Source organism: Megalobrama amblycephala, linkage group LG15 (assembly GCF_018812025.1).
Source record: "Megalobrama amblycephala isolate DHTTF-2021 linkage group LG15, ASM1881202v1, whole genome shotgun sequence".
NCBI classification, from domain to species: Eukaryota; Metazoa; Chordata; class Actinopteri; order Cypriniformes; family Xenocyprididae; genus Megalobrama; species Megalobrama amblycephala.
Window position 1 is genome coordinate 17,801,534 of NC_063058.1, and position 21,470 is coordinate 17,823,003.

A 21,470-nucleotide genomic window follows, 5' to 3' on the forward strand; every position below is an offset into this window, starting at 1 on the left:
AACAAAAGTAGTAGTTATCCTCTGATAAACTACTTGTACAAGAAAAAACCTCACTGAGCAACAAAAATCATGTCCATTACTAACATCTGGTAAAAGTATATGAGCTTCCAGAGCTGTGTGGAACAGTTTACCAATGGAAAGAAGCACAAGTGGAAAATATAAAGTATATTTTATATACTACAATTTAAATGAACTTAAATTCAAAAGATAAAAGCAATACAAAGCAAACAAAACCAAGTGAAGCAGAATAACAAAACAAATTGTATGTGGTTATTGGACACCTCTGAAGCCAAACAGACTAAACCTTCAGACTAAATTTCCTTTATGCTGAATAGTTTCATTGTGTTTACATTTTATGTGCCACAAGGGCCAAACTTACTGGAAGAAAACCGAGCCTGCATAAAAGTTTCTCTTCACATGATTCTCTATGAATGTGAAAAAAGAAAAATGTAGTTAGACCACTTTTATGCTTCAAAGCCGTAATTAACATGTTCCTGGCATGGATTCAGGAACCTCATTTTGAACCCCATATTAACTGCATTATTGGTTTACGAGAGGATTAACATTCTCAGAAGGTGATGCTGAAACTAAAGGAACAACATGTTTTTTTAAGGCAGGAACACACCAAGCCGACGCCGATGAACTAGTTGCGACGAAAGCAGACTGCGGGGTTGGCTCGCGTCGGCAGCACCTGGGTCCAAAGTTGGCCTGACACACCAAACCAACTCTCAACAGCCGATGACCAAGTAGCACGTCCGTTTTGCACCTGCATAAGATGAAATGCCTTTCCGTACCAGCAGGTGGCAGTAGCTGAACAGCCAATCAGAATGATCAGATGACCCGACGAGCTACGACGCCGATTCAACATGTCGAATCGGCTGAAATAAAGCAGACGAGGACCAACTTCAGCCGATGGTGCGAAACACACTGAGGAAACTTAGTCGTAGGGCTGGGCGATATATCGCATGAGATTGTCACGCGCATTTCGTCAGTAAAGCCGGTTCCCTGATTACCGCTAAATCGCCATCACCTGCTTTCAAATGGAGCGGCATTTAATAGACAGAACCGTAGATCACTGACAAGCTACGCAATATCGCGTTCATTATCGAAGGCGATTCATCTGCGATATGAACATGATATTGCGTAGCTTGTCAGTGAACTACGGCTCTGTCTATTAAATGCCGCTCCATTTGAAAGCAGGTGATGGCGATTTAGCGGTAATCAGGGAACCGGCTTTACTGACGAAATGCGCGTCACAATCTCATGCGATATATCGCCCAGCCCTACTTAGTCGGCCAATGGACGGCTGACCGTCGACTTGGTGTGTTCCTGCCTTTAAACACACACGCACAGACACGAACTTAAAGTCGACGTGAAACAGAAGTTGCGATAGTCTTCCCTATTGTGGTGTATATCCAAGTGAAACGGCTTCTCGAACAAGAAAAAAAAAAAAAAATGTAGGGTGGGACTTGATTTTGTCCATTGGGAATTGATTGGATGGCTGTGGTTTGCTATTGGTTGATTTCATGTGAGTGACAGGTTGCTCCGCCCTCACACCAGTAAACACGTTATCAGAGAAGTCATTGTAAAAGGGAGGGGAGGTTATTTTGATTAAAGATTACGAGGGCACATGAATTAAAAAATGATGCACACAGATCAATTATTTATAATAAGTACTGCATTTTTGATTTCATGGTGACTTTAAGAGAACGACCTTTGCAACAACTTTCAAGTCCGAGTCAAGGAAAGTTTCAGGGTCTTCCCTGACATCATTACAAGTGCTACAAAGGACAGTGCAAAGGCACCGAGGAGGTGGATGTTAAAAGTTAAAAGGCCAGATGCTTGTTTTCATAGCTGGTGTGACTCATCTGCTCCGGTGTCAGCTCCTTCCATAGAAGGGGGCAGGTGGAAATGGCAGGACATTGGCCTCTGGGGGCCTGAGGGTTTAAATACAGCCTGCTGACATAACTGACCGGAGATCAACGCTTCTGCTTCATTTTTCCACCACACCTGCAGCTTTTTCGCCTGATCCCAGAGGGTAAAGATGCTGGATGCAAAACGGTGACACAGTCAGGGCCCAAAAAAAGCAGGCATAATAACAATTTATTTTCGTTCTCATAAGGCTCATAAGCTATCTTTATCATGCACTTTTTTCCAGTGACGAAGTCAACGCAGATCTGCTCAGTGTGAGCATGGATGAATTTCTCAAGGCGGGAATAATGATAAATATAGTGATGCACCAATAAAATAAAATAATGTGTTTTTTAACAAAATATATATATATATATATATATATATATATATATATATATATATATATATATATAAAAAATGTAAATATAATATAATACACAGTATGTAAAAGCCTTGACATTACTTCTTACAAAAGCTCTGACTTCCTCACTAAGATCAAACTAATCCAAAGGTACTCGAAAGTGGTGAAAAAAGTCCCTAAAACTCCCATTAAAGTTTCATTTTTCATGGTTCCCTGCGCTTTCATTTAAATCCTTCTCCACTGTAGAGAATCCATACGGTTGCATTAATCACTTTCAATGTGGGGGATTCAGCCCAGATTAAACTATCATTATAACCAACTCGTCTTCAACAAGTAAACAAACCTGCCAAACCAAACCGACGTGGCCACCTGTCAGTTTAATCCGATCCCAAAGGAGAAGGAATGTTAAAACACATTAATTACTGCTGAACAAATGTTTATGATAGAGGATCAAATGTCTTCACTGTGCCTACACAAAGCAAAGATGTATTAATCTTGAATGTAAATGATTAAGTACCTGCTTTGGGTTTCTTGACAGTCATCATTATTGCTGTTCTCTGGCTGCACAAATGTTTGAGCTGGTGTTTGCTGAGATCTAGAGCTGCGATTCTTCAGCAGGAGGGAAGTTCCTCGTCCGGATTGACCTCGACTCCTTCTCCGAGCCACTTTACCCACGGGCCCTGACCTCACCCGCCAGACTGAAGAGTTGGAGCTGTGAAGAGTCAGAAATCAGTACTCAAAACTCAGGGACAAAGAGTGACGCCCAAATGTATTTGGTCATACAGTATAAGCAGACTTAAAATGTATTTATTTTATTGAATCTGAAAACAAATAATGAGACCATTCCACTTCCTTTTGCTTCTAACTGCATGATTTTTACACTGAAGTAACAGGACACCATATACACACTGATTTACACCTGCAGTCCTGAATGATACACCCTGTTTACTGTAATCACACAAACACACACACACACACACACACACACCCTCATACAATTACACTGCATCACAAAACACAGCATAGCTACACTAGTGATCATCACTGCGTAACAGATGACTAGACAAAGTTCAACATATTAGTATGGAAATTGCTAGTGACTAACAACAAGTACTGACTAAATGTAGTGAACATTACTGTTTAAATAAATCAGATGTTTGTACGTATTTTTTCTGTAAATAATCATTAGTCAAGTCACGTGAATCAATGAAATTTCGAAATGTTTCGAAACACTTATGACGTAACAAAGCCTCGTTTACTGAAATCACGTGACTTTGGCAGTTTGATACGCGCTCCGAACCACTGATTCGAAACAAAAGATTTGTAAAGCCTCGAAGCTTCATGAAGCAGTGTTTTGAAATCGCCCATCACTAGGTAATGTTGAATAAAGTCGTTATTTTGTTTTTTTGGTGCACAAAAAGTATTCTCGTCGCTTCATAACATTAAGGTTGAACCACTGTAGTCACATGAACTGTTTTAAATATGTTTTTAGCAGCTTTTTGAGCATCCAGTGTGTGAGGTTTGAATGCACTCTGACGCCGGAAGTGATCTCTCGCACTCATTGAAGTATACGCGCGAGAGATCACTTCCGTCATCAGAGTGCGCTTTCAGACCTCACACACCGGATGCTCAAGGCAGTTGGACATAGTCATGTATTAGAGGTAAAAAAATATATATATAATTACTGTTCGGTTTCTCGCACAAACCGATCATTTCGTGTCTTAGGACATCAATGTGTCATCACGAGCCCCAGGGTTTAATTTGGATTTGTCTGTGCATGTTTTTTTTTTACTCTTATAGATGGAGATCCCATTGACATGCATTATACGGCTGACAGACCGCAACGGTTGGAGTTAAAAATCATCATTTGTGTTCTACTGAAGAAACAAAGTCACCTACAACTTGGATGCCCTGGGGGTAAGCAGATAAACATCAAATTTTCATTTTTGAGTGAACTATCATTTTAATTATCTTGCTGTCAATGGAGGCCTCACTGAGCCATCGGATTTCAACAAAAATATCTTAATTTGTGTTCCGAATATGAACAAAGGTCTTAAGGGTGTGGAACGACAGAATGACAGAATTTTCATAACTAAAAATTTATTTGTTATTTTAATATTACTTATATACTATTATAGTATTTACTGATATTTGGAATTAGTTTTTATTTTAAGTCATTTTGTTATGTGCTTTTGTCAGTTTTATGTTTTTAATATTTCTATTTATCTTTATTTTTATTTCAGTTTAGTAACTTGAGTACTTTTGTTTCAGTTAATTGTCAAGGCAACATTTCTAATTTTCACTAATTTTAAGTTTTAATTCAATTAACTATCATTTCAATTAATAGTTTTAGCTAATAATAACAACACTGCTTAATTTAAGATATGTTAGCTGAAAACAAGTCTAAATACCTTATGCAAAATGTATCTTGTTTTAAGATCAAGATGCTTTTTCATAACTAGTGTTTGCTACCTAATATGATGCAAAATACTATGCTAGAGTATCCTGATCTTTTGTCATGAAATACTTTCTACAAAGTATTTCAACGTAATTTCTCATACCATATTTATGCAAATCTGGATTTTCTGACTACCCTAAAACTTCTCTGACTCGCCAATGAATATCTGTATTTCAACACAGCCTGTGCTCCAGGCATTTAGGCCTGGTTTTCTGGGATCAGGGTGAAGTGATGAAAACCTGAGCTGGGTGTTTGGACACACACAGAGAAAAGGACCCATTATTTCCTCATTATGTCAAATTAGAAAATCCATGCGCTGACCCTCGGTGACCCCATTCGGTCTCAAGAATCATTCTATTGACAATAATGCAGAAGCTGCTGGGAATGACATGTATACTATGTATACGTGTTTATCCAACTTTTTTCAGGAGAAAGCTTTGCAATATAGAAAACCAACCAGGGTGTTCAAATGTTGAACTTTACTACATAATTTCAATTGCACAATTATTTCAAACCTTGTGGAACAATGGGACACTACATTGGATGCAGCCATCTTGAAATATTATCAACCATTTTAAATCTAAATATATACATACAGGTGCTGGTCATATAATTAGAATATCATGAAAAAGTTCTTTTTTTTTTATTGTAAATTATTTTTAAAAATGAAACTTTCATATATTCTAGATTCCCTACATGTAAAGTAAAACATTTCAAAAGTTTTTTGATGATTAGAGCGTACTGCTCATGAAAGTCCAAAATCCAGTATCTCAAAATATTAGAATATTTCCTAAGATCAATCAAAAAATGGATTTTCAAAACCGAAAAGTTCAAGTTCTTTAAAGTATGTTCATTTGTACACTCAATACATGGTCGGCAGCACATATTACAGCAAATGACTTGCTCCTAGCACAAATTACAGCATCAGTGAAGTGTGGCATGGAAGTGATCAGCCTGTGGCACTGCTGAGGCACTATTGAGCCTTCAGATCATCTGTATATAGTTGGATCGACTGTTTCTCATCTTTCTCTTAAAAATATCCCATAGATTCAGGGGGTCAGGCATGTTGGCTGGCCAATAAAACACAGTAATATCATGGTCAGTAAACCACTTGGAAGTGGTTTTTGCACTGTGGGCAGGTGCTAAAGTCCTGCTGGAAAAGGAAATCAGCATCTCCATAAAGCTTGTCAGCAGATGGAAGCATAAAGTGCTCCAAAATCTCATGGTAGATGGCTGCATTGACTTTGCACTTGATAAAACACAATGGACCAACACCAGCAGATGTCACGGCCCCCCCAAATCATTACTAACTTCAGAAACTTCACACTAGACTTCAAGCAGCTTGGATTCTGTGCCTCTCCAGTCTTCCTTTAGACTCTGGGACCATGATTTCAACATGAAATGCAAAATTTACTTTTATCTGAAAAGAGGACTTTCGACCACTGTTCACTGTCCAGTTCTTTTTCTCCTTAGCCCAGGTAAGATGCTTCTGACGTTGTTTCTGTTTCAGAAGTGGCTTGGTAGTCCTTTTCCTGAAGATGTCTAAGTGTGGTGGCTCTTGATGCGCTGACTCCGGCTTCATTTGACTCATTGTGAAGCTCTCCCAAGTGTTTGAATCGGCTTTACTTGACAGTATTCTCAAGCTTGTGGTCATCCCTGTTGCTTGTGCACCTTTGCCTACCCAATTTCTTCCTTCCAGTCAACTTTGCATTTAATATGCTTTGAAATTTCACTCTGTAAACAGCCACCCCATTCAGTAATGACCTTCTGTGACTTACTCTCTTTGTGGAGGGTGTCAATGATTGTCTCCTGGACCATTGCCAAGTCAGCAGTCATCCCCATTAGTGTGGTTTCAAAGAACAAGAGATACCCAGAATTTATACTGTAGGGATGGTCATCTAATAAAACTCAAATGTAAATATTCTAATATTTTGAGATACTGGATTTTGGACTTTCATTAGCTGTACGCTCTAATCAATAAATTAAAAAAAAAAAACTTTTGAAATGTTTTACTTTACATGTAGGGAATCTAGTATAAATGAAAGATTCATTTTTTAAAATAATTTACAATAAAAAATGAACTTTTTCACGATATTCTAATTATATGACCAGCACCTGTAGTTCAGTCATGAAACTCTAGATGGCACAGGCTGATGGGTCCTTAACACAAGCTGATGATAATTACAGCAACTACTTGGCACAAGCTGAATGAGCTTGCTGCTCACACATTTAAATGGCTGGTTACATTCACTATAGCAGTTTGCAGTGCGCTTCAGAGTTCCTCTGAAACCCTCCACCTTCCCCAGCTCCACCTGTATAGATCTGCTATGGGTTATTGATATATGCTATTTGTGCAGCAGCAGTATGTCTTACATATGCACAGCAGCGTATGTATTGGCAGTTGCAAGTTCTTGTACTTGCTCTGCAGCAGCAATTATCATCAGCAACAGCAGCAGCAGCAGCAGCGTAGCAGATATATTCTGCCAAGACCAAATACGTTAACACTGTCATATCCATTACCATGATAAAAATCTTCAGAGAGTTGTCATGATTGAACTAAAGCAACAAATTACGAAATGCACCTTCCACCTTAAAAGGATTAGTTCACTTTGAAATGAAAATTAGCCCAAGCTTTACTTACCCTCAAGCCATCCGAGGTGTATATGACTTTCTTAATTTTGAAGAACATAATCGCAGAAATATTAATAAGTATCCTGACGCATCCGAGCTTTATAACGGCAGTGATAGGGATCAATGAGTATGAGCTGAAGAAAGTGCTTCCATCCATCATAAATATGTGCTCTACATGGCTCCGGGGGGTTAATAAAGGCTTTCTGAAGCGATGCATTTGTGTGAAAAAAATACCCATATTTAAACAAGTTATGAAGTAAAATATCTAGCTTCCGAACGAGCCGCCTTCCGCATTCAACGTACGCAGAAAGTTTAAAACTCTTGCAGTTCACAAGGCTTACGCTACGTCCTATGCCTTCCCTATTCAACTTACGGAAAAAGTCTAACTGATGTGACGCCAGTTTACACTTTCTTCGTAACATCAATACAGAAGGTGATCTGGCGGAAGCTACATATTTTACTTGATAACTTGTTTAAATACAGATATATTTTTTACACAAAAGCATCACTTCGATTCAGAAGGCCTTTATTAACCCCCCGGAGCCATGTGGAGCACATATTTATGATGGATGGATGCACTTTCTTCAGCTCATACTCATTGATCCCTATCACTGCCATTATAAAGCTTGGATGCGTCAGGATACTTATTAATATTTCTTCGATTATGTTCATCAGAAAGAAGAAAGTCATATACACCTAGGATGGCTTGAGGGTGAATAAAGCTTGGGCTAATTTTGATTTCAAAGTGAACTAATCCTTTAAGTGTGCTCTATATCAAGGCATCTTAGCAATGTTCTGTATGAACACAAGCCCTCATAATAAAATGCAGTGACGTGCACATGAACTTGAATTTCCTGCACAAAGATAATCAGATACACTCACATGCAAACAGGTGAGTTAGACACGCAAAACTACTTCAACTAGCCAGAAGCATTTTCCCATACAGTTAAAGATCCAGAACAAGATTCATTCTTGCTCAGACAAAAGTACAAAGCCATAAATTATGTCACTCTGTGATGAAGAAAATAACAAAAATGCAAGGACCTCATTGGTGACATCCACCTTTCTTTAACTACCTGAATAGTGTTAAGAGATAGTTCACAGAAAAATAAAAATTCTTTTATGATTTACTCATCATTTACTTACTCAACTCATTCCAAACCTGTATGACTTTATTTCTTCTATCCAACAAAGATATTTTGAAGAATGTGCTGGCTGCTTTTTTCCATGCAATTACAATTAATAAGGACTGAAGCTTTTGAGCTTCAAAAAGGATGCAAAAACTGGACATCGCTAATTCGTCTGTTGTGATAATGTCTGTTCATCAAATGGATAAAGGAAATGCTTTATAAAATTTTAATGTTTCATTTAAAAATTTATTTATTTATAAACATGCATTAAATAAATAATTATTAAAATAAAAATAAGAATATTTATATATTTATCATTTTAAAAAAAGTGATTAGCTTACAATTTTATATTTGAATTAATACATTGGTGATTAATGATTAATGATTTCTTTATTTTTATTTTTAAGTAGCATTGTAATTCCATTGAAAAAGTTTTTTTGTGTTGCAAAGAAAAAAGAAAGTTATGGGTTTTGTAACAATTTGAGCATGAGTAAATGACCAGATTTTAATTTTTAGAAGTATTCCATTAATCTTCGAGTGTATTATATTTAACAGTTCTGAGGCAGAAGAATTGTAGTCAATTAAAATGTAGCAATTAACAAAATCCATTTAAACACAAAAGGGGACCGATTTTTGACACTTTGTCCATCTGTCTAGCATCTTGTCTCTTTTTCTTTCACACACCTGTCTTCAGTAGCACCTCCATCTGAATCTTGAGAAGGGAGTCTCTCCTTCTTGACCCCACCCAGAGTGGAATTCTGGGAACGTCGTCTACTACTGCTCCTCCTGGTTCGAACCTGAATCACATAATTCTTAGACTGAATATGTACATAGGATAAATGTATGCACAGCAAAAAAACATATCAAAAGTGTATATTTTCTTAGAAATCTAATACAGACAGTGGAGTTGCTGCTACCACATTGTCATTTTCGATTTCAAATGATGCAGAAGCCACGTTTAATGACAAAAAATGTGGTTTATTCATATATAAAGGTGGTCATAAAAATAAAAACAGGTGCACCTGTGCCTGAGTGAAAGAGGTGGAGATTCTTGTTTTGGGGAGGCGGCTGAGGGCAGGGCTCTTCTTGGCAGGAGAAGATTTGGCAGCTGCACTGTACTTGCCTGATTCCAAAAGGTAATGCTGAGCCACTTTCAGCAGTCGTGTAAAAACATTCTTAGTGCTGGAGCTTGGAGCTTCTGGGGATTACAAAGAAAATAATAAAAAATCTTAAGTTAAGAATCACAGATAAAGCAAGACACGTGGAAGTGCAGTATATGTTTAATATGCGTGGAGTGGATCTATATACACCGATCAGGCGTAACATTATGAGCACTGACAGGTGAAGTAATTAACACTGATTATCTCTTCATCACGACACCTGTTAGTGGGTGGGATATATTAGGCAGCAAATGAACATTTTGTCCTCAAAGTTGATGTGTTAGAAGCAGGAAAAATGGCCAAGCGTAAGGATTTGAGTGAGTTTGACAATGGCCAAATTGTGATGGCTAGAAGACTGGTTCAGAGCATCTCCAAAACTGCAGCTCTTGTGGGGTGTTCCCGGTCTGCAGTGGTCAGTATCTATCAAAAGTGGTCCAAGGAAGGAACAGTGGAGAACCGGCGACAGGGTCATGGGCGGCCAAGGCTCATTGATTCACGTAGGGAGTGAAGGCTGGCCCGTGTGGTCTGATCCAACAGATGAGCTACTGTAGCTCAAATTGCTCAAGAAGTTAATGCTGGTTCTGATAGAAAGGTGTCAGAATACACAGTGCATCTCAGTTTGTTGCGTATGGAGCTGCATAGCTGCAGACCAGTCAGGGTGCCCATGCTGACCCCTGTCCACCGCCGAAAGTACCAACAGTGGGCACGTGAGCATCAGAACTGGACCACGGAGCAATGGAAGAAGGTGGCCTGGTCTGATGAATCACGTTTTCTTTTACATCACTAGCATGGCCGGGTGTTTGTGTGTCTCTTACCTGGGGAACACATGGCACCAGGATGCACTATGGGAAGAAGGCAAGCCGGTGGAGGCAGCATGATGCGGGCAATGTTCTGCTGGAAAACCTTGGGTCCTGCCATCCATGTGGATGTTACTTTGACACGTACCACCTACCTAAGCATTGTTGCAGACCATGTACACCCTTTCATGGAAACGGTATTCCCTGGTGGCTGTTGCCTCTTTCAGCAGGATAATGTGCCCTGCCACAAAGCAAAAATGGTTCAGGAATGATTTGAGGAGCACAGCAACAAGTTTGAGGTGTTGATTTGGCCTCCAAATTCCCCAGATCTCAATCCAATCGAGTATCTGTGGGATGTGCTGAACAAACAAGTCCAATCCATGGAGGCTCCACCTCACAACTTAAAGGACGTAAAGGATCTGCTGCTAACATCTTGGTGCCAGATACCACAGCACACCTTCAGGGGTCTAGTGGAGTCCATGCCTCGATGGGTCAGGGCTGTTTTGGCAGCAAAAGTGGGACCAACACAATATTGGGCAGGTGGTCATAATGTTATGCCTGATCAGTGTATATATATTGTATATAGGCATGGCAGTGATTTGGATCTGCAAACGCAGGAGTGATACAAATGGCTAAACGGTTTCAGTGCTGATAGTGGGAGAAATTCGAAAACCATACATATATACACACACATGGAACTGCAAAAATAACTATATTTACTATATTTATACTTTCTCTGGAAAATGTGAGTGGTGCTTGTCTTGTAGCATGCACATGACTTTATAGTTGTTTTTGCACATTATTAAAAAGTATATAAAAGTATAACCACTTTTAATGTAACCACTTTTGTAAGTACATTTAAAAAGTAGTACCAATGGGTCAATAGGTGAACTTCTGCAAGTTGCAGTATATTTCCAGGTACAAACAAACATCACACCACAAATGCGCCCACAGCACAAAAGTGAATGTTATCAGACTCTATCACATTTACACAGGTGCTGCCGGCCTGCTCTAGCTAATGCAGGCTGTGTGCTGGAGAACAGATATCGATGTCAGCCACATATGCCACTAGGGATTCTGCCTGTCCCCTGTAATCTCATCAACAGAACAAGGAAATGTGGGCTGTATTGTATTTCAAAGCGTCTGTTTTGGTGGTTTTGAATCGGGTAGGTAAAGGAGTACAACTGGTTGATACGTTCTGTACTCGAGCGTAATTTGCTTGACATTGAATGCGTGAATAGTGACCTGAAGTACAGAGTGTCAAAAGGTTTTAGCCTATTGTCTTGATTTTATTTTTTCTGGGCTTTCTGCCAATAGTATTAACTCGTGCCAATTGATTGGATCCAAGGGGCATTATAATTTCATGGATGATACAGCAGGGTGCCATCTCAAGGTACTGGCGCACTTTCGTATCTACTCTGTATCTCTCGTAGCAATGACCCATTAGATTAACAGCGTGAAGGTCCAGACCTGCCTAAATTACTCATAAATAATCTCTATGAACCGGCTCACCTTTCTTGGAAGTGTTCTTGGCACCTTCTTGTGAAAGTTTTACATCTTCTTGCCTGAGAGAACTCGTACAGCCTTTTGCGCGTTCTTTTTTCACTTTCTCTGCAAAGATAGATGTGAAACAGAAATGTAACATGTATTTGAAACATCTGGTCAAAAATAAAATAAAATAAATAATTAAATAAAAAAAAAAGTTATATAAAAAATAAAAATTATAACAAATAAAAATAACTAAGAGTAGTACAGAAGAGGATTAGGGCCAAGCAATAATAAAAAAATAAAACCATCTCGAGATTAAAGTTGTTAAATTTCGAGAAAAAAGTCAAGATAAAATGTTGAGAATAAACTCATTAAATTTCGAGAAAAAAGTCTAGAGAAAATGTTGAGAATAAAGTCATTAAATTACGAGAAAAAAGTTGTTAAATTTCGAGAAAAAAGTCAAGATAAAATGTTGAGAATAAACTCATTAAATTTCGAGAAAAAAGTCGAGATAAAATGTTGAGAATAAAGTCATTAAATTACGAGAAAAAAGTTGTTAAATTACGAGAATAAACTCATTAAATTACGAGAAAAAAGTTGTTAAATTACGAGAACAAATTCATTAAATTACGAGAAAAAACTCGTTAAATTTCGAGAAAAAAGTCGAGATAAAATGTTGAGAATAAAGTCATTAAATTACGAGAAAAAAGTTGTTAAATTACGAGAATAAACTCATTAAATTATGAGAATAAAGTCATTAAATTATGAGAAAAAAGTCGTAATTTAACGAATTTGTTCTCGTAATTTAACAACTTTTTTCTCATAATTTAATGAGTTTATTCTCAACATTTTATCTCGACTTTTTTCTTGTAATTTAATGACTTTATTCTCAACATTTTATCTCGACATTTTTCTCGAAATTTAACGAGTTTTTTCTTGTAATTTAATGACTTTATTCTCAACATTTTATCTCGACATTTTTCTCGAAATTTAACGAGTTTTTTCTTGTAATTTAATGACTTTATTCTCAACATTTTATCTCGACATTTTTCTCGAAATTTAACGAGTTTTTTCTTGTAATTTAATGACTTTATTCTCAACATTTTATCTCGACATTTTTCTCGAAATTTAACGAGTTTTTTCTCGTAATTTAACGAGTTTATTCTCAACATTTTATTTAGACTTTTTTCTCGAAATTTAGCGAGTTTAATCTCGAGATGGTTTTATTTTTTTATTATTGCTTGTCCCTAATCCTCTTCCGTAGAGTAGTAAATAAAAAGTTATATAAATATAATAAATAAAGTTATATAAATAAAATACGTATCTTGTACTGCCTTTGCCCTAAGTTTTGTGGATAAAGCATTTTTTTTGTATGTAAGCTTTTCTATCCCACAAAAAGACGCAAGCAAAGCAAAAAAATACAGCAGACACCCGCCGACTCATCGGAAATTACATAGCAGTAAATGTTTATGTCGTAGTTTTAACTATACAAAAAGTCTTAAGATACATTTGAATTAAGGACTTCGCAACTACAATCAAACCTTAATCCTGAGCTTTAGAGAGAGCCATAACTTCACAATCAATCTCAATCAGCGGCAGTTTAAACACTTTAGTTTGCAGTGGATCTCATAAAGACAAGTTCTGGCATGTTCAGGAGCATAATGAGAAAACGCTGGAAGGTACCAGAGCTCACCCTGCCTCCCTAAAGCACCTCAGGGACTAAAGGGACACATGAAAGTGTTCTCATTTACTCATTTGCATTAATTTTCTGGTAGATTTTTAAATGATGTACAGCAAAAACATGTCAGAGAGGAGCTATTGAAATAATTGCAAAGGCTTTAGGCTAAATTCTTGGGGTTTCCCTTGTAGAGATAGTTAATGGACCATGTCACCTCGGTCGACCCACTGGCATCGGTTTCAAAGAGCAGGAGTCAAAGAGATTAGCAGATGATGCAAAATAAAGGTTTATCCTGTGGCTCTAATGCAATAATGACAGGGCTATTCTGAGAGAATGATGGGTAATCCCATCATTTTTGTGCCGTTTGATAGGAAGAATGTGCATTGTATTTTCTTCTCCAATTGGAGTCACAAACAGGCGTGACTGCAGATGTGAACAAATACAAATAAATGATAAATATCCGATAACAACAAAAGGGTTCAAGAAAAAGAGTTTCCATTTGAGAACACTAAAAGAGAAAGTTGGCAGACGGTTAGGATAAAGTCTCATTAACTTTAGCTAGATTTGTTAAACTCGTCCATGCTTGCACACTTTCTCCAGCCCTCTCTCTCTTATGGACACATACGGTCTTTGAAGAACAAAACGCCCAGCTTTAAGTGATGCTGAAAAGCGGCTTTCCTCTATAATTACTCAACTAATAACCCGAAGGCTATTGTACTCTTATCAGACGGAGAAAACCCACCTTTCTGGGTTTAAAAGGTTGTGCAAACACATTAGTGTTGTCGAAACACATGTTTGGTGTGTATGTGTGTACTGCCATTCTATTATGAGAAGACATTTTAAAAGCAGTGTATACAGACAACATCAGTTCAGTTTACGCTATTTTTGCAGCAACAGCATATCTTACATGTTTGTTGTTGTTGTGGTTGTTTGTTTTAAAGGGGTGGTTGATTATGATTTTTTAATTTAGTTAGTGTGTAATGTTGCTGTTTGAGCATTAACAACATTTGCAAAGTTATGACGCTCAAAGTTCAATGCAAAGGGAGAAATTTTCTTTTAAAGTATTCGCTGTTTAAGGACTACAACAAACGACTGGTAGGGACTACACTGAGCTTCTTCCCGGGTTAGTGACATCACTATCCCTAAAATTTACATAAACCCTCCCCCTGAGAACACACAACAAAGGGGGTGAGGCCATGTTGGGCTGCTTTAGAGAAGAGGAAGAGTTGTTGTAATAGAGTGTTGTTACCATGCCTTCATTTTAAGCCGGACTGCTTCACAAATGAGGGTCAATGCTGGATTTGCACAAAAGATTAACACGACGGCATGTGCTAGTTGATGAGTTGAATCAACTCCACAGCAACTACATAAATTTATCCACTAACTATTCAGAAATGTCCAATTGTAACTTCTTCCTGAGTCTCTCCATCAGTGTCCGACTCCGGTCTGAACAATGTAAGGCTGAACACCGTTACTGACAATCGTCATTTTGGCTGCGTGACATTTTCCTGTTTTGTTGTTGTTGAGCAACCGAAGCGTGAGCTGTTAAAGCTCCGCCCTCTTCTGGAAAGCCGGCCAGAAGCAGCAGCTCATTTGCATTTAAAGGGACACACACATAAAATGGTGTGTTTTTGCTCACACCCAAATAGGGGCAAATTTGACAAGTTATAATAAATGATCTGTGGGGTGTTTTGAGCTGAAACTTCACATTCTGGAGACAACAGAGACTTATATTACATCTTGTAAAAGAAGCATTATAGGTCCCCTTTAAGGATAAATCGAACAAAATGCAGTTAAGCTTAAGGCTCCGGTATATTTCAAACAAACTTTTTTCGTTCTTCGTTTAGGGGTAAAACGAAGTTCGAAATGTGTGACCAGCAATATACTGTAAACGAACATCTGACGCCGCCCACACTGCTGAGAGCGACTATGTAAATATGTGCTGTGCACTTTCTTCTCAGTAACAAAATAAACACAACAAAAATGAGAAAACAGTAAGCATTTATTATAGAAAGCATAAGAAAAGCGTCTGATCATAACAACATGGGTATGTTAGCACGAGCTCTGCAAAGTAGCACTCCAGTCACGTCACGTCTTCATAAAGCACTTTATTCAATGGATTGCTTAAAATCAAGCAGCTTTACAGTATCAAACATGAAAAACAGTTTTAGTGCCTCATTTTTTTTACAAGCACAACTTAATTTTGTACTATAAAGCGGCTATCTAGTCTGTTCATGTTTTCACCCACGGAGATCTTACCTCAACAAACTCTACAGATCAAATGAGTCAGAGACGCGCTCCACGCGAGTGAAGGCGGAGCCTCAGCGCACACCTCCTGTTACGTTATCGTCACTGACCAATGGTAGTACGAAGGTGTTTTGGTGCTGGAATGAACTTTTCCTGAAAGTTCGCTTTGGCAAGCCGTTTCGAACTTCCAAAAAGAACACAAATCGAACTTCGTTTTGGCCTGATTTTGTTTGAAATTATGTCACATCAGTTCTTTCTTCAATTTCGTTTGAAGTATACCGGGGCTTTTATGCTTAAAAAAAAAAAATGAAAAAAGAAAACATATTTGCCAAGACATATTCTTTGAAAACGAAGTCTTAATATCTTATGCGTTATGCGTTTTGATTCGACAAAAAATTTATAATATATAATAAAATATATTTTATTTTGTATTATAATTTTATCTAATACAAAATTTTAGATACCGTGGGAAAAAAAAAAAAAAAAAAAAAAAGAATATTCCATGTCCTCAATCAGAATTACAAAGAAAATGTGCAAAATAAATATACATCGGAGAAAAAAAAAAAAGAAAAAACTGCCAAACCACAAATTTCTCCCAATTACTCAAATTAAAGAGGGAGATGCAAAATAAAAAGAGCACATAATCTAACAAAGAGAACAAGTCTTTTGATTTGAATTTGTGAAAAATTGTGACGTTCTGATTTTCAAGAGCCTTATGCAACAAATGACATAATTTGCATTGGTCGTGGATCCACCAGATGAGCTCTGCTACCGTCACAATCTGCTTGTGCATGTCATGTTTGGTTCAGTGTGCCAATCAGTGCAGGGCTTCAGGTCAGCAGTGGCAGCATATTCCTGCTCTGAAACTGATATCTGCCACTTCCTCTGACGCACAAACACCAACAATGTTGGCCTGGCAACCGGTAACTATGGCGTCTGTGCACAGGAACTCTGCAAGACCAAGATTAAACCTGAAGTTTCCTTCTGGAAGCCAGCCCCTGTTTCATAAAGACCGGATCTCTTGTAATGCACAAGTAATCAAAGAGAATGAAGTAAATAAAAAGCATAAAAATAGTATAGTATATTAAAGTGGGGTTTAAAACGGATTCAACTTGTGAAATAGATTAAATTAAAAGCTCTTTCCTGTAATGTATACTGAACAGGGGACACATTACCTAAGCTTATATTACATAAGGCAAAAAACTGTACAACAATAAAATCAACAAAATAGAACATTTTGACCGAAAAACAATCTTAACAAATTACATAAATATGAATAAAAAATAATAAATAACTAAATTAATAAATAAATGCAAAATTAAATGCATAAATAAGTAAATACAGTGGGTCTATATTTCCACAAGGATCATAATCATGCTTAAATCACGCTCATGGAAGCAGTGTGAACATGCAGGATGTCTTATCAGTGTCCAAGATCCAACTTCAAAGCTTCCCGTTTCCATAAATTCCCACTAAAACTCCCATAACTCACTATCATTACACCTGGAGGGAGGGGACTCCAAGTTCTCATGCACCAGAAAAAGTTATAATAAGAAAAAGTTCAATTTTTTTCCCTTTACCTTTATACCTTAGGACCCAGTGTTTCTTTGACGGATTTCCTGTATACCCTCAAGCAAACAACACATATCTAACCAAGTTCACACAAAACGCCAAAGAATCAGTTTTTAATTTGGCTGTTTCTCCAAGTTATTTGGTGTAACATTATGTGTAGTTTGCACATGCCAAAATATTGTGCCGCAGGAAAACAGATAACATGGAGCCTAACAATGACAATGGTAAAAGTCCTGAGATGGAGCCAAGGAACACAATACAGTAGGTTATGTATGCGAATACAAAGGAAATGGGCTGACTTTTGAACTTGCAGCCAAACAATCAATCACAATAAAAAACAGTCAAGTAAAGAGACCACCACTTAGAAGACTTAACATTAAAAGACCTGCACCTCCGCAAAGTAAAGGTAACATGCTGGTGATTTAACTTCTGTAATGTCCTGCTCTCTCTTTGATGAGATTTATGGTACAGCTGTGGGACATGTGACTACAGGAGGTCATTAACTAAGATGGGAGACTCATGACACCAAAAAAAGTTTCATTCATGTACAGTACATGCTCACTTTAGTGTTAAAGGATAGTTTACCCAAAACAAAAATTCTGTTTTCAGTTCCTCACCCTCGTGCCATTCCAACCCTGTATGACTTTTCTGTGGAACACAGCAGAAGATATTTTGTAAAATGTCTTTTTTGTGGGGAAACAATACAATGAAAGTCAGTGAGGTCCAATCAATATTGTTTTGGATGCCATTGACTTTCGTTGAACAAAAACAGCTGAAACATTTATCAAAATTCATTACTATTCCTTTAAAAGACTGACTCTAAAATCCACTTCCTTCAGGCTTTGGATTTGATTGTGGCTAATTGACAGGAAAATATTTACCGTTAAACCATCTGTTTCGGACAGAGATGTCATCATGTGTGCTGCTGACGCAATTCAGACTGACCTTTAAGGATATTAAAGAGATTTAAGCGGAAATGAGAAAGTAAAACACAAAACCGAAGCATCTTCGCACTGATTAACTGTGCTCCTTCTGTTTGGACAAATCCTGGGCTATATTCCAATATTACAGAGAAATGCAATCTTAGGAAGAAACATTATGGCATGAATGATTAAGAAATATTTCAAATTCTGCACTATTTCTAGGTCACCAATCACATCTTTTATATAAATAAAAGGTATTTTTTTTACTATTATTTTACTACATTATATATATAAATACACAACTTTTATATGTAAAAATTGCATAATATAAATATATTTTTTTTTACACAAAATGTCTACATTTCTTAATAAAAAATAAAGTAAAATTACCAAACAGCAACAATCATATGCCCTATTAAAAGTGGCACATTTGTATTATGTAAATAAATAAAATGTATAATATAAATGTATTATATATATATAAATGTGTATATATTATATAAATGTGTATTATATATATATATATATATATATATATATATATGATAGATAGATAGAATTACAAAAATAGCAGCAAGTGCCATGCAACAACCACATGCAGTCTTTAAATAGTTTTAAATGGTTTCCCACATGGCTTTTTTTTTTTTTTTTTTTTACACTTCACTCTGCTTTTGGTTTTCAAAGCATGTCTTTCCAGGGGCAGGTAAGAAGGTCACAAAGGGAAATAAAGGAGGAGTTGTGGAGGGAGGCCCACCACTGCATTGTACTTTCCAGCCATCAATCAGTCCTGAATCACCTTTGAAAGATAGACATCTATCAAAGCCTCAGGAATATCTATCACTGCAGGGTCAAAATGCAAAGGCGAGTCACAGAAGAGCCACTTGATACTGGTCTTTCATTCTGAGCCACTAACCATGGCGTTCATGGACGTCACTCCAGCCATGAGTACAATGCATTTGCTGCATCTGTTCTAGCCTTTAAGAAGGAACTGAGTGTTAATACTCATTTCCTTCAGAAAAAAAAAAAAAATCAACTCTAAATTTAAAGGTTGCCATCAAATGTTTTTTTACAAGATGTAATATAAGTCTAAGGTGTCCCCTGAATGTGTCTGTGAAGTTTCAGCTCAAAATACAGCTCAAATATATAGATTTTTTTTAATAAAGTTTTTTAACTGCCTATTTTGGGGCATAATTAGAAATGCGCCGATTCAGGTTGCGGTCCCTTTAAATCACGCGCTCTCCGCCCCCGGAGCTCGCGCTTGCCTTAAACAGTGCATAAACAAAGTTCACACAGCTAATATAACCCTCAAATGGATCTTTACAAAGTGTTCGTCATGCATGCGGCGGATTATGTGAGTATTGTATACTGTTATATTGTTTACGTTTGATTTTGAATGAGTTTGATAGTGCTCCGTGGCTAACGGCTAATGCTACACTGTTGGAGAGATTTATAAAGAATGAAGTTGTGTTTATGAATTATACAGACTGCAAGTGTTTAATAATGAAAATAGCGACGGCTCTTGTCTCCGTGAATACAGTAAGAAACAATGATAACTTTTACCACATTTAACAGTACATTAGCAACATGCTAACAAAACATTTAGAAAGACAGTTTACAAATATCACTAAAAATATCATGTTATCATGGATCATGTCAGTTCTTATTGCTCCATCTGCCATTTTTCACTGTTTTCCTTGCTTGTTTACCTAGTCTGATGATTCAGCTGTGCACATCCAGACGTTCTGCCCTTGTGTAATGCCTCGATCATGGGCTGGCATATGCAAATATTGGGGGCGTACACCCCGACTATTACATAACAGTCGGTGTTATGTTGAGATTCACCTGTTCGTCTGAGGTCTTTTAAACAAATGAGATTTATATAAGAAGGAGGAAGCAATGGAGTTTGAGACTGTATGTCATTTCCATGTACTGAACTCTTGTTATTTAACTATGCCAAGATAAATTAAATTTTTAATTCTAGGGCACCTTTAAAGTAATGATGATTCTGCGACATACTATGCATATTTATAGAAAAGTTGATATAAAAAAAAAAAAAAATCTAAATATATGCACACAGTCTGCTCTTTTAATCCATGTGGAGTGGTAGATCATTTACGAGTTGATTTGAGCACATCAATAAGGAAAGAGTGGGAGGAGCTTACTGACCTGCTGACACTGAGCCAAGACTCCAGCACATTCCCTCAATCAGGACTATTAAACTTTTAATGGGCCTTTAAGCCTGATCGCAGAACAGGGGCCAAATTCTCAACAAGGACTTTAGGAACATGAAATAATTACAAACAATCACATATCACAAGCTGTCTGTAGATAGTGGACACAGTTACAAAAGACTAGAGCATCTTTCAATCACTGCACTCAGAGTGGAACAAGCCCTTGTTAGTTTTAATGGGAGGGTATAAAAATATCCCAATGGATATGAGTCACAGTAGCATAAACCTACTGAAGTCCAGCATAGCGTGTCTGTTAATTCCTTTGCGGTTTGGCTTTTTCCTTCACTTTAAATTACTAGGTTGTTACACAGTACATTTCACTTTCAAGATTCACTCAAGTCCTTTCTCAAATAAAATTGCCCAAGAGTTCTAATATATATATATATTGCAAATCCAGACGGAAACAGCTAAAGACAGGATTTAGCTTTCAACATTGGGAGAAAAAAAAAAAAAAAGTGTTCTCCCGCAGAGAGCTCTATGCAAGATATATGTAGGGTAATTCACCCAAAATGTCACTATAAAAACACTGCTGTTTGCCCAGCAACAAGAATGACTCAACCAATGGCGTAAGCTGGGTCAAAAAAACATATGCTAGAAATGGTATGATATAAGGGACCATTCACTGAAATCACCTATCAATTCCTTAGCAACCATCCAAAATATTCTATCAACCACTTGGCAACGCTCTAACAACCACCCAGAAATCCCCATTTAATGCTCAGAAATTCATGAGAATACTCTAGCAACACCCTAGAAACTATCCAGAAAATCCTTGCATCCACCTGGCAACAAACTAGCAGCCACTCATAAAACCCTAGCTGACTAAACAAATAAGCAAATTAAGCACATTTTATATATAAATAAATACAAATAAATTGTA

General features: G+C 37.2%; 1 protein-coding gene across 2 annotated transcripts in view; it reads right to left on the bottom strand.

The window, feature by feature from the left end:
- The window catches only part of si:ch211-266k8.4 (carabin), a 51,236-nt gene that overhangs the window by 8,467 nt on the left and 21,299 nt on the right, over positions 1–21,470 (bottom strand). Inside the window, exons 11-15 of one of the 2 annotated variants that reach the window (XM_048159121.1) lie at positions 11,964–12,062; positions 9,517–9,692; positions 9,179–9,291; positions 2,793–2,987; positions 380–425 (exon numbers count right to left, since the gene is read on the bottom strand). In XM_048159121.1, coding sequence (XP_048015078.1) covers positions 380–425; positions 2,793–2,987; positions 9,179–9,291; positions 9,517–9,692; positions 11,964–12,062 — 629 coding nt within the window. The remainder of the gene's footprint in view (positions 1–379; positions 426–2,792; positions 2,988–9,178; positions 9,292–9,516; positions 9,693–11,963; positions 12,063–21,470) is intronic. The other variant, XM_048159122.1, reaches the window with a different exon arrangement.